At 27.1% G+C, this 12,318-nt stretch overlaps 3 protein-coding genes and 1 long non-coding RNA gene across 11 annotated transcripts in view; 2 read left to right on the forward strand and 2 right to left on the reverse strand.

The window, feature by feature from the left end:
- Window positions 1-2,669, reverse strand: part of LOC122633077 (SHC-transforming protein 1) — a 2,971-nt gene extending 302 nt beyond the window's left edge. The window contains exons 1-10 of one of the 2 annotated variants that reach the window (XM_043820591.1): window positions 2,378-2,669; window positions 1,914-2,011; window positions 1,761-1,831; window positions 1,602-1,662; window positions 1,326-1,499; window positions 1,078-1,241; window positions 766-1,001; window positions 517-636; window positions 293-420; window positions 94-204 (exon numbers count right to left, since the gene is read on the reverse strand). In XM_043820591.1, coding sequence (XP_043676526.1) covers window positions 94-204; window positions 293-420; window positions 517-636; window positions 766-1,001; window positions 1,078-1,241; window positions 1,326-1,499; window positions 1,602-1,662; window positions 1,761-1,831; window positions 1,914-2,009 — 1,161 coding nt within the window. In that variant the 5' untranslated portion in view covers window positions 2,010-2,011; window positions 2,378-2,669. Of the gene's footprint in view, window positions 1-93; window positions 205-292; window positions 421-516; window positions 667-765; window positions 1,002-1,077; window positions 1,242-1,325; window positions 1,500-1,601; window positions 1,663-1,760; window positions 1,832-1,913; window positions 2,012-2,377 lie in introns of both variants that reach the window. The other variant, XM_043820590.1, reaches the window with a different exon arrangement.
- A 328-nt stretch (window positions 2,670-2,997) lies between these two features.
- LOC122633086 (replication factor C subunit 2) lies at window positions 2,998-6,089 on the forward strand. Of its 2 annotated transcripts, none has more exons than XM_043820620.1 (7): window positions 2,998-3,254; window positions 3,428-3,695; window positions 3,767-4,015; window positions 4,089-4,298; window positions 4,387-4,500; window positions 4,663-5,304; window positions 5,968-6,089. In XM_043820620.1, exons 1-6 carry the CDS (start codon window positions 3,142-3,144, stop codon window positions 4,762-4,764), a joined length of 1,056 nt encoding a protein of 351 aa, XP_043676555.1. In that variant the 5' UTR covers window positions 2,998-3,141; the 3' UTR covers window positions 4,765-5,304; window positions 5,968-6,089. The 2 variants fall into 2 exon arrangements, with proteins under 2 accessions (XP_043676555.1, XP_043676556.1); XM_043820621.1 differs by having other exon boundaries at window positions 3,104-3,254; window positions 3,460-3,695.
- Window positions 5,951-10,524, forward strand: LOC122633080 (leucine-rich repeat flightless-interacting protein 2). Of its 5 annotated transcripts, none has more exons than XM_043820599.1 (10): window positions 5,951-6,088; window positions 6,516-6,657; window positions 6,958-7,024; window positions 7,389-7,541; window positions 7,621-7,757; window positions 7,849-8,112; window positions 8,212-8,350; window positions 8,452-8,577; window positions 8,751-8,965; window positions 9,057-10,524. In XM_043820599.1, the coding sequence occupies exons 4-10, from the start codon at window positions 7,472-7,474 to the stop codon at window positions 9,165-9,167; spliced, it is 1,062 nt and encodes a 353-aa protein (XP_043676534.1). In that variant the 5' UTR covers window positions 5,951-6,088; window positions 6,516-6,657; window positions 6,958-7,024; window positions 7,389-7,471; the 3' UTR covers window positions 9,168-10,524. The 5 variants fall into 5 exon arrangements, with proteins under 5 accessions (XP_043676534.1, XP_043676535.1, XP_043676531.1 ...); XM_043820600.1 differs by having other exon boundaries at window positions 7,415-7,541; XM_043820596.1 differs by lacking the exon at window positions 6,958-7,024 and having other exon boundaries at window positions 5,968-6,088; window positions 7,415-7,541.
- An 833-nt stretch (window positions 10,525-11,357) lies between these two features.
- Window positions 11,358-12,318, reverse strand: part of LOC122633092 — a 2,546-nt gene continuing 1,585 nt past the window's right edge. Inside the window, exon 3 of one of the 2 annotated variants that reach the window (XR_006328023.1) lies at window positions 11,358-11,512. This is a non-coding gene — a long non-coding RNA (uncharacterized LOC122633092). Of the gene's footprint in view, window positions 11,513-12,203; window positions 12,308-12,318 lie in introns of those variants that run through there. The other variant, XR_006328022.1, reaches the window with a different exon arrangement.

Raw genomic sequence — 12,318 nt, forward strand, 5'->3', positions numbered from 1 at the left:
GAGAGAGAGAGAGAGAGAGAGAGAGAGAGAGAGAGAGAGAGAGAGAGGATATATATACTTCTTTGTTTTACTTTAACTCGTAAATATACTTACGACGCCCTCTGGATCTATCAATAACAAATGCTTTGGTGTATTGTTATTCATACCAGTAAGAACATATTGACCTGGTGATCCTTGTGATTCACGTACTAGAAAATCTCCGTCCTATTTTAGATTAATGAAATTATATTACACGTTGACTTCGTACGAAAGAGGTTATAGTTTATTTGAATTATTTTGAAATTATACTCACTCTCATGAGCATAGACTCTGCTTCGGCACGACTAACACTACCATGAAACCATATTTCTTGCTTCAATTGATTTTTCTGCGAACGTGGACTTAATTTATTCATTTCTGATATAGCAGAACTGAATGGTTCTAAAAAAAAAAAAAAGAAAAAGTAAAAAAAATAGAATATTTAACAATTTATTATAATATAATATTATAATAAAAATATTAGATATGTTAACATACGCATATCGAAAACATCAAAAAGTGACGTGTTTTCACGATGATTGTCTCTGTTTGCAAGTATAACACTGTCATTCATGTAATTGTGTTCATGCACTGCATTAAAACTTGAGGTAGTTCCATCTGCATTTAAATCAATTAAATTTCCAGTTTCTATAGTTAAAAAAAGTAATATTGAGAGTTATATAAATAACGATTAGTTTATTAGATATATATAAAATAAACATGATTTTTTTTTTATCATGAAATTACCTGTCCATTGTTGAAGTTGTCTGTTATTATCAATAGAGCAAGTATCATGTAATATAGAGTTTTGTGGATTACAACGTGTTATTTGGTTTTGTGTAGAATGATGTTTTAAATTTGGTAATGTTGATGCTGCATTAGGTAAAGGTGGCACTGGTGGTGGACCAATATCTGGTGGCACCTTTCCTGGCAGATCGTTATAATAATCTCTATCTGCTTCTCTCATACCATTTAATACAGGACTGTAAAATATATATAATAATAATCTCTTTTTTTTTTCTAAATAGTAACTCCTTTTTAAAATAACAACAAACTTACTGTAATGAATTTGGTTTAGTAAGAAATTCTTTGAATCTTATTTCGAATGCTTGACCGATTGTAGATATAACGTCTTGCGCTAATCCACCTTCACACTCCAGAACATAACACGCACGCCATTCATGCATATCTTTGGCAACATATGCAACAAAATCTAATATATCCTATAATAAAAAAGAATATTCTCCTTGTGTAAAAAATGATACATTAATTTCAAAATTATTTTCATGTAACAATATAATACATACTGTATCACCACCAGAAGCAAAAGATATACGTGGCATATCATGTTTCGCAATAACTTGTCCAGTTTCTAAATTAGTTAAAGACAAACTACTACTGCTAATTGTCAAGTTGATGTTAGTACCTGCATGCTCCATGCGAGGCTTATCAGCTATTGCTCTTAAAACTTTTCTGTCAACCTATAATTTAAATTTAAAGAATATATAAATAAAATTATATATATATATATAATATATATTCTATACACAAATTAATTCTGTTAACCAATTATAATATTTTACCCTTCTTTTTTTATCAGCTGATTTTAATCCAACTGCTTCACAAACTCTATTTATACATTCCCTATGAAACAAGAAGATTCATTATACACGATTTAAAATATTTAACACCCATATATATATATATATATATATATGAATATATATCATTTTATTACTTACTTAGCAACACATGATCTTGTTTCAAAATCTAGGCTCTTCATAGAAGTATATACTTCAAGACATCCTATATACTGTCATATTTAATGATATAATTATTAATAAATATATTATATAATTATTTATAAAAAAAAATTTTTGCTATAAATAACTTACTTTTACCATATAGCTAATCCCTTCTTTGCTCACTAAATGATCGGGATGTAACCATCCTCTAGCTGGTTTACTTATAAAACTACCACCCGTCGCCATACCTGAAAGACCCATATAAGTAAAAAATAAATCACAAAATATATACGTATAAATAAAAAAAATAAATGCATAATGAATAAAAATTAAATTAATTTTAGAAATATTATATTTGTTACGTAATATTAAAGATATAATTAAATTTAAGTAGATTAATTAAAATGATCACAAACAAAAGAATATACTTATTATTGTTTTGTAAAACTGAACTTTAGATTGTACTCTCCATTGTTTCATAGAATTGAACTTTAGACAATAAAATTATTTGAATTGAATGACAAACAAATAACCGTATAGTAATGACCATTAACTATATTTTGAAAATATTGTTATAAATGAAATTCTTATAAATAAAAAATTAAAAATATTACCCAATCTATATTGCTGCTATTTAAAATGTTGATACATTGATGACACTTGAAGTAGTACAAGGAAACTGCTTACAAATTGTGCATTTGACGACGTTATTATTCTAAGAATTAATTTTAGCTAAATTACACCGATATAGGAATACACAGGCACTATTAAGAGGCACTGGTACAACGTCATTATATTAAATTGTCATAGAAATTAAAAAACTTAACTGTCACTATCGTTTTACAAATCTGGATGAATGATCACACCCAGTGTTGCCATATGGTGTAATCAGGTGTGTCTGTAAATCGTTGTATCATTTTAGAAATTCTTTAAAGGGATATGTCAACAATTGTCTTCTTAAAGGTTAAATTTAATTGGTTGACGATGCAACACGGTATTTTGGTTTCAACCAATCAGACGCGTTATGCGTCATTTAGTTTTTTCATATAATTATCTTTTGTTGTTTATCTATGTAAAAAGTTATTTTCAGTTATTCATTCATATAAAGTTATTTCAACAACTTTTTTGTTTAAAATAATAAATTAAATAAATCTACGAAAAGTTCATGATTTTTTTTTTATCGAAGTTCATATTTATTTTCATAGTTTTTATCTTCATTGGTTGGTAATGTAAAGTTGCGTACATGAATATATGCCGCTGTATAAAAAATATAGCCAATCATAGCGAATATACAATGGAATTTATTTTAAATATTTCAATCTTATTTACGCGGTTCTTTTACCTGTAACAATAGTAGACATTAGCAAGAAATTTAAAAATGACGCGAGATCACGATACCAATGAAATAATGGAAGTAGAAATTTTGCCATCTACGAGTGGATATAATTCAAAAAATAAAGAACGATCCAACAAATCCTATGATTTACCTTGGTAGGTTAAATATTTTACATATCTTTCGTTTATTTTATGTTTTAGTAAATAAGGTTATTTTCTATCTGTATGTTTTCATATTTTCCATAGATAATTAAAATATTATCGTATTTTTATTTGTTGTTAATTTAAGATTAAATGTATTAAAAATTTTGAAATATTTCATAATATAGGATTGAGAAGTATCGACCACAAGTATTTTCAGATATTGTTGGCAATGAAGATACTATTGCTCGTTTATCTGTTTTTGCACAACATGGAAATACACCAAATATTATTATTAGTGGACCACCTGGTGTAGGAAAAACTACAACTATTTTATGTTTGGCACGTATACTTTTAGGTCCAATTTTTAAAGATGCAGTATTAGAATTAAATGCATCTAATGAAAGAGGGATTGACGTTGTTAGAAATAAGATCAAAATGTTTGCACAGAAGAAAGTAAGTAAAAAAAGGATGTATATTCATATAGAAAAAATAATATTCTTTTTATCCGTAATCGTATGATTTAGGTAAATTTAACTAAAGGAAAACATAAGATAATTATTTTGGATGAAGCTGATAGTATGACTGATGGAGCGCAACAAGCTCTTCGTCGTACAATGGAAATATATAGTAGTACAACTAGATTTGCATTGGCATGTAATAACAGTGAGAAGATTATTGAACCGATACAATCACGTTGTGCCATGTTAAGATATGGGAAATTAAGTGATGCACAAATCTTGGCAAAAGTTATAGAAGTTTGTCAGAAAGAGAATGTAATTTTTTTATTACAAAGTTTTTCTTCTTGATAAAAAATAAAGTATTCTTTTATTAAAAAATGATTTATAGGTTTCATATACAGATGATGGTTTAGAATCTATAGTATTTACTGCTCAAGGTGATATGAGACAAGCATTAAATAACCTACAATCTACTTACAATGGATTTGGTCATGTAAACGGTACAAATGTTTTTAAAGTATGCGACGAACCACATCCGCTTCTGGTAAAGGAAATGCTTGAATTATGTACACAAGGAAATATTTGTAAAGCTTTTACGGTAAAACTCGTTTAATCCTGGTGAAAAGATATATTAACTTTTTTACTTATACGTTTATTTGATCTTCTGTTTTGCTTTATTTAAACAGATAATGCAACACTTGTGGAGATTAGGTTATTCTGCAGAAGATATAATTGGAAATATATTTCGAGTTTGTAAAAATCTTCCTATAGATGAAAAATTAAAATTGGATATGATAAAGGTAAACTTTTTTTTATGTTTATCTCATGATAAAGGTAAACTATTTTTTATGTCTATAGTTTGATTATAAATTTACAATAATATATTGTACGAATATTTTCTATCATAAATAGTTTTTTTTTTTTTTTTTCATCATCATCATTATTATTATTAATTATTTCAGGAGATAGGAATAACACACTTAGGAATTGTGAATGGTATGAATAGTTTATTACAAATGAATAGTCTGTTGGCCCGATTATGTCAAAAAGCTGTTTCGAAATAACGAAAATCCTAAGTTTAATTGTATTCAAATGTAAAAGTAATAATGTTAATACATGTACGTATAATTTTTGAAATTTGTACATTTATACACTGTAGGTATTTTTATGTAACATCCATATACAAAATCACTTTATTCGATCATTTTAAATTTAACTTATGAATAAGATTACGAAAGAATGAGAATGAAACGAAAATAATAATAATAAAAAAAAAAAAAGAAAAGAAAAGAAAAGAAAAGAAAAAATAAGGAAAAAAAAAAAAATCGAACCGTAGGTTTTCGATTGGTACCTTTATTTCACGAAGGCTCTACTCGATGGCGCTGGAGTGCTTTCGCAGTTAGAGCGTGAAGTCAATCGAAGGTGCCGATTGTTACAAAACATAGTTAGATACAGGCCGGGTTTTTAGCTTATTAGTGAAATATTTAATCGTGCCGATTAGTCATAACGTTTCGTAAAAATTTTAATTCGTTTGGCATAATAAAAATACATAGATAAAAATCTAACACTAATAACAAAGTGTTTAACGTTTGTTATATCGAAAGGTACAGTAATACGTTGAACTGCCGGCATTTACTTTGAAGATAGTACTACGTTATCGAGACAGATGTCGCCAGTAACGTAGTTATTTGAGGCGCGGCGCAGTGTGCTTTGCATCACTGAACGAGAAACTCTTTCGAAAAATATCATGCGATATATCCAGTGGGATTTTATGCACTCATGTCACGCATCCTCAAATTTAAATAATCTCAATCACAGACCAGGCTAAATTATTGGTGTTTAAAAGAGAAAAGAACAAAAAAAGAACAAGAAAAAAAAATCACGAATATATATATATATATATATATACTTTTTTTTTTTTAAATCGAAAACATTGATCATTATCAAATAGGAAAATTAATTCTATTCTACGAATGGTCATCGTGGCAGTCACGTCCGATTTCTACTGACTTTATTTATAGTGTCTGGTTATTTTTGCATGTGTTTCTTTTAAAACAAGATGCAGCTGTCCGCTGGCTGATAGGCATTCTTGTACGTACCTCTGTAAGTTTGTTCGTTAGATAGGCCCAACACTAAATTAAGGCATAAGTAGTTAAAGACACATCAGTATAGTACTTCTACATGGACGCATTCGTCCGTGATACGTGGGTGTGTTAATACGTAAAATATATAATTTTTATTAATCATTCTAAATATTTCATATTCAGTTATTATAATGACCTGGACTTTTATACTAAGTGACAATATATAGCGTTTATTTCGAGGGCAACATCGAAGATTTAACATCCAAACTATAATCGTGGTCTTCTCTTGATTCAAGCAATACAGGTATAACAAGGACAATTTAAAGTATACATCATGAATATTTTTAAAAAATTATCATAAAGGAATATTATTTTGTTAATAGTTTATTTTTTTTTTTTTAAATAACAATTGTATTCTTGCGCTATACGTTACATTGTAGTAACATAAGTATCAAGGTTGCATTTCATTATGAGACATACTTGATATAGCACGTATAAATCTATATATTTCCTAAACGAGTAAATGATTTTATATCTTTGTTTGATTAACTTTCAATAAGATCTTAATGAAGCTGTGGAAAAGAAATTTTCTTTTATTCGAATCTTCCGTTACAAAATACGTCGACTTCTATTCGAATGAATAAATTCATTTATATTTAAATTATACTTGTTATCAGTTATTATTTTTATTGTGAATTTGTCAGTAAACTAATTACATTTTTTATGTTAAGGAAAAAGCATTAGTTGTTTACCAATTTGCTGCTGTTAAATAAAGAAATACAAGGACAAATGGAATCTACTGTAACTGGACGAAGGCGGACTGCCACAAGGCATTCTGCTGAAGATCAAGCTCTTGACCAAATAGCTAAAGAGGTATGAAATAATAATCTACTTTTTAATTCATTTAGAATTACTATGTTCAACGAAAAAAATAGAAGTTTAGAAAAAAATAGAATTGCTCTATCATACGTAAAATGATGATACACGTGTACGTTTGTGAGTAGCTTATATCTATCTAAATTTTGATTTCATACCTGTATATAAATTGTTATTAATATATATAAAATTAGTATTCCTATATTGTTGTATCCACATTTGTATAAGAAGAAGACATGTAAAGTAATACTTTTACTGCTACTAAATTACATGTTATAAACCACATAATGATAACAGCTTATCATAAAGATAAGATAGGAATGTCAGGAAAACAGGTAACTTTGTCTACGGAGTAAGGCTAAAAGTGAGTATAACAAAACAACTACTATATTCTGCTTATTTAAGAAAGAAAAAAAAAAAAAACGAAAAGAAATTAATGTTATTAACATAATTAAAATTATACAATTATTATATTTTGTACAAATATTTTACATTTTTGGTATTAAGCATATATTATTCTTTTATTTGCATTAAAAAAATATAATATTTTTGTATTTTTATTCATCATAGAATTTTAAAGATATATATAAAAAAACATTTTAGCATATCAATATTTTTGTTAAATATTTGTTGCACACTCACATATATAAACATATATAAGTACAAGAATTGATTTAATTTTAGCAATGTTAATAATCAATTGAATTTGAAAATGTTTTTGGTAACAGGATGGATTTTCCGTACATACTTTCAGGCAGAAGCTCGACTAGCTGCAAGGAGACAAGCAAGAGCTGAAGCTAGAGAAATTCGAATGCGTGAATTGGAAAGACAACAGAAAGAAGCAGAAGAAAATGCTGATAGAGTTTATGACATGTGTTCAGGTAACTATTATAAAAAAAAATTGAGAAAATTATTATATCATGTAATTATTATATCATGTTTTAATGGTTTTTTTTATAGATCCTAATAGAGCCATGAGAGTAACTCCAGATCCTGTAAGGACATCACGCTTGCTGACTAATTCTAATAATTTTCAATCCAGCTGTAAATCATCAGAAGATTCATTAGAAGATGTAGGACTTGGTAGAGATCTTAGGGTATGTGATTCATGATTGAGTAATGTAACAAGACCACTTTAATCAGAATTAACAATGAGCCATTAGATACTGAAGTGTTATATAATTATAGTTAGAGCTGAAGGAATTTGAAGAGAAATTCAGAAAAGCAATGATAGCTAATGCCCAATTAGACAATGAAAAATCTTCTTTTGCCTATCAAGTTGATATATTAAAAGATAAATTGGAAGAATTAGAAGAAATGGCAGCTCAGTTACGTAGAGAACTACGAGAGAAGAATCGAGACGCTGAACAGTTAAAACGACTTGGTCAAAGATTAAAAGATGATTTAGATTTATGCAGAACACAATTGTTAGAAAGGGATACACTAATTCAGGTATTTTTTATATGATATATAATTTTTCTATTTTTAAGAATTACATGAATTTATTAAATAATGATAATAATGATGATGATGTAATCTTTTATCGCATAGGAAAATGGACTAGTGATAGTTGAAGATGAAGGAACTGATGAAGAAAATGACGTTGAAAGTGGACCCTGCCATAGAAGAAGAGTATTAGTTAGTAAAGAGTCTGCAGATTTATTGCAGAATGCTGGAAAAGGATCTTTGGGTATATAATTTTGATCTAACGTATTACAATTGATATAATGAAAAAAAATATGTATAAATCGATTTTTTTTTTTTTTTTATTTTTTTTTTTTCTTCTTACAGACGTTCGACTGAGAAAGTTCGCTTCGGAGAAAAAAGAATTAGAAGATCAAATACGACATTTAAGATTGGAATTAGAAGAAACCAAGAATCGCATAAGATCTGAGAGATCCCCGGGTGCAGTATTAGGTTGAAGTTAAATCTGTACATTACATGTGTGATGGAGTGCATACATCTTTTTTTTAATTTTTAATACTCCATAAAAATGGTCTTATAAGCAAATAGTTACGAAATGTTTTATCTGTCATATCAATTTTCAATTTCATCAAATGTTACTTTATACAAGCTGTTTATTGAAACAGGTGGCTTAACGGATTCTGAAGATATTCAACGAGAAGCTAATAAGCTTTTAGCCGACTACAAATTCAAGCTGCAAAAAGCGGAACAAGACATGTCTACGTTACAAGCGACGGTAGCTAGATTAGAAAGTCAAGTAATACGCTATAAGTCTGCAGCAGAAGCATCTGAGAAAGCGGAAGATGAACTCAAAGTTGAAAAGAGAAAATTGCAAAGAGAAGTAATGAAGCATTGTTTCTTTTTGTTACTATCATATTCATATATGTGACAATGATACTATTATTTTTGTATGATATTTTATATTTTTATAGGTTAGAGAGTCTCAAGGACGCGTTGAAGAACTCGAAACAGCGAACTCGCATTTACAAAGGCGATTAGATAAACTTAAAAATGCTAAATCTGCTCTTTTTAAAGATCTTTGATGAAATTATTTTTTTTTTTTGGGCCTGTCGAATTTACCCGGTCTTTTCTCTTTTATGCTATCTATAGACAAAAAGCATTTATTTAATAATTTTTAAATAATAATATTGCAAAATATATCAAAGTTATTTGGCAATTTGGTAATAACATTTAACAGAGAGTATGTGTACTGTTATCAGATCTTTTATAATTTAAAGAGCTTTTATCATTTAGAGAATGACGCGTATCAAAATATTTATACTAATGAATTTGTACGAAAAGTCATTCTTTGTTTTTATCTGGTCTTTTGGTAATAAGCAGTTTAATGGCAATTTAACAACGAGAAAATGCTTGTTTAGTAATAATATTTCAGGCATTTGTAATACTTTATTAATTTATAAATAGTTGTTTAAAGACAATTTGTGCATGTACATAACATTGTTATGTTATAATAGCCTATTGGTTTTTACATAGTTCTCTCTATACATTGATATCAATATTAAAAACGAATTGTGTGTTACATTTTGACTAATTAAATTATGTCAATGTGTAACATTATAAATATATATATGAAACAATAGTTTATATAAATTTATATAAATTATATAAATTTATATAATTATATAAACAAAAATTTATATAAATTTTTAATTAATATTACAATTTTTGAAGCTTCATGCTCACAATCAAAATGCATACAAATTTAATATTTTGTAGTTTGAAATAAACAGGGAGAAAGAGAGAGAAAATATTATGATTTTTGCAATTATATAAAGAAGTTAACATATTTTAATAATTTATATACTTGGTATAATACGTATACTTAAATTCTTAAATTTTAAAGTATTCTTCTAGTGTAAAATGGAAGTGATCAATTACGAATGTATTTAAAGAGTTTGAACATTTGAAATTATGAGTTATGTAATTAGTTTTCAATTTTTATTCCTTTGATCCTTTATTTAGTTTTTTTTCAAACGCATTTTATTATTAAAAACTATCGTGACATACAAGATAGATCATAAATGGCAAAAACCACACCAGACTGATCTTTAGTAAACCATAAAATAATATGCTTGAAAGAGATACATAAGTATAGATATATCCTTATTGTGCAGAATAGTAGTAACAAATGAAAAGATATAAATGATTGTATACTGTGTTGAAAAAAAAAAAAAAAAAACATATCCTTGAATATGTTGGTAGTGAAAGTATATTTATGATCGTGTTGCATTTATAATTCGTATCAAAATGATTTCTGAAACATTGCGACTGATATGTGTTTTTCATCCAACGGTTTGATACGAACTTACAAAAATTAGGTGTACAATAGTGTGGTCTTTGTACATTTAGAATAAATTCAAATATATTGTTATAAATGTATGTGATATTCTTTGTGTATTCAACAAAGTTTTGTCCATAATCACAGTAATATGATTCATGCGAATATACACAATGTATATACATATACTTCCAACGTTGTCCTATTGTAGAAGTTTACCCATCATAATATCATTGGTTAAAGAGAATCAAATTATGTTTAAAAAAGTTTTATCTTTGCGCTCTAAATAATGTGTGCCAAAGGGATAAAAAAAAAATGTGTTAACAGTTTGTCGTTTAGAAACACACACATTTTTAATAGTCCATGATATTATTCCAAATGAAAAAAAAAAAAAAAAAAAAGAAAAAAAAAAGAATAATAATGTTTAATTATTGATTAATAAATTGAAAAGAAAAATAGAAAATAATATGTTCTGTCATAATTTTTTCAATTTTTTTCTTTTTCTTCTTTTTTTTTATACTGATTATCTTACTTTAATTTGATGAAATTTTTATTCTTTTTAAATTAAATCAGTATACACTTTGGAATGAGTAACGAGTCTTTAATTGAAATTTGATTGAGAATGCTTAGTAGAATTTTTTTAAAGATACATACATGAATATTTTACTTTATTTTAATCTATTTTATTTCAATGTATAACAATAAAAATTGGAAAACAATTCAGATGTAATATAGTTTTCTAAAAACACATTTTAATCATAATCGTTTCTTCATTGTTCAAAATTGAAATAAAACGATCGTATCCACGTTTCTTTTTTCTTTTTTTTTTTTTTTTTAATTTATTACGAAACGATACTTGAAGAATTCAAATTTGCAAATTTCTGATAGAATTTATCGATCAAAATAAATTTATAACGAGTGTGTTTGATACGAGTTTTATACGAGATGTTACTCTCAATGTTCTTGTCTATTCAATATCATATATATTTATCTGAAACAGAAAGAGAGAGAATTAGAATTACATACAAAGAGATTTCATAAATTTCTCTGTAAAAATCTAATTCCATGATGATCGATCCCTCATTTAACCTGAAACAGAAAAGGAAAAAAGAAATCTAGAATGTACGTACGAACGCGTGTGAAAAAAATAAAACAGAGTAATGGGTGAAAGTCTCAAAGATCGCGTTACACGAATCAAAGTATCAAAAATCAAAGTACCAAAATGGAGTTCGATTTTTCTATCTATTAAAAGAAAGAAATCCACCTAAGGTGGTAAAACTTGAGGATTTTAAATTGAATGTTTTAAACTTGAAACGATTAATTTAGAAAAATTGTTTACATATATATTATATACAGCCATTTGCAATACATAGATAATAGTGAAGTCTTATTAGACTCGTCTATACCACGAGTAATACGTAAATCTGAAGATCTACGAATTGCGTGAAACTCTACTTTAAAAATTCTACTTTAATTCCGAAAGTAAACAACATAAAGCATATATTTAAATATGCGTATTTTATCAATGGCGTTCTGCGCAATTTTCATTTCCTATTCGTTTCGTGATTTTAAAAAGGCTTGATTTAATGACTCTAATATAATTCGATCTTATAGAGAAAAAAAAAAAAAAAAAAAAAGAAAAAAAATGTGTGCGTGTGTATATATACATTACTTATGAAAAATAAAATTCTGAAAGAGAGAAAACATATAATATTTCAAATAATGATAATTAACGCGTTCGAATAAAAAGACTCTATCATGATTTAATAAATAAATCAAAAAATAAGAAACCATTCACGAGTAAATCTCCGAAGAAATTTATTCGTAGTCACTCAATGCTTTTCTACTTATTAATTACAACCAATCACTCGTGCCGATTCGGACCTTTCGTCCTC

This window comes from Vespula pensylvanica, chromosome 11 (assembly GCF_014466175.1).
Source record: "Vespula pensylvanica isolate Volc-1 chromosome 11, ASM1446617v1, whole genome shotgun sequence".
Classification (NCBI taxonomy): domain Eukaryota; kingdom Metazoa; phylum Arthropoda; class Insecta; order Hymenoptera; family Vespidae; genus Vespula; species Vespula pensylvanica.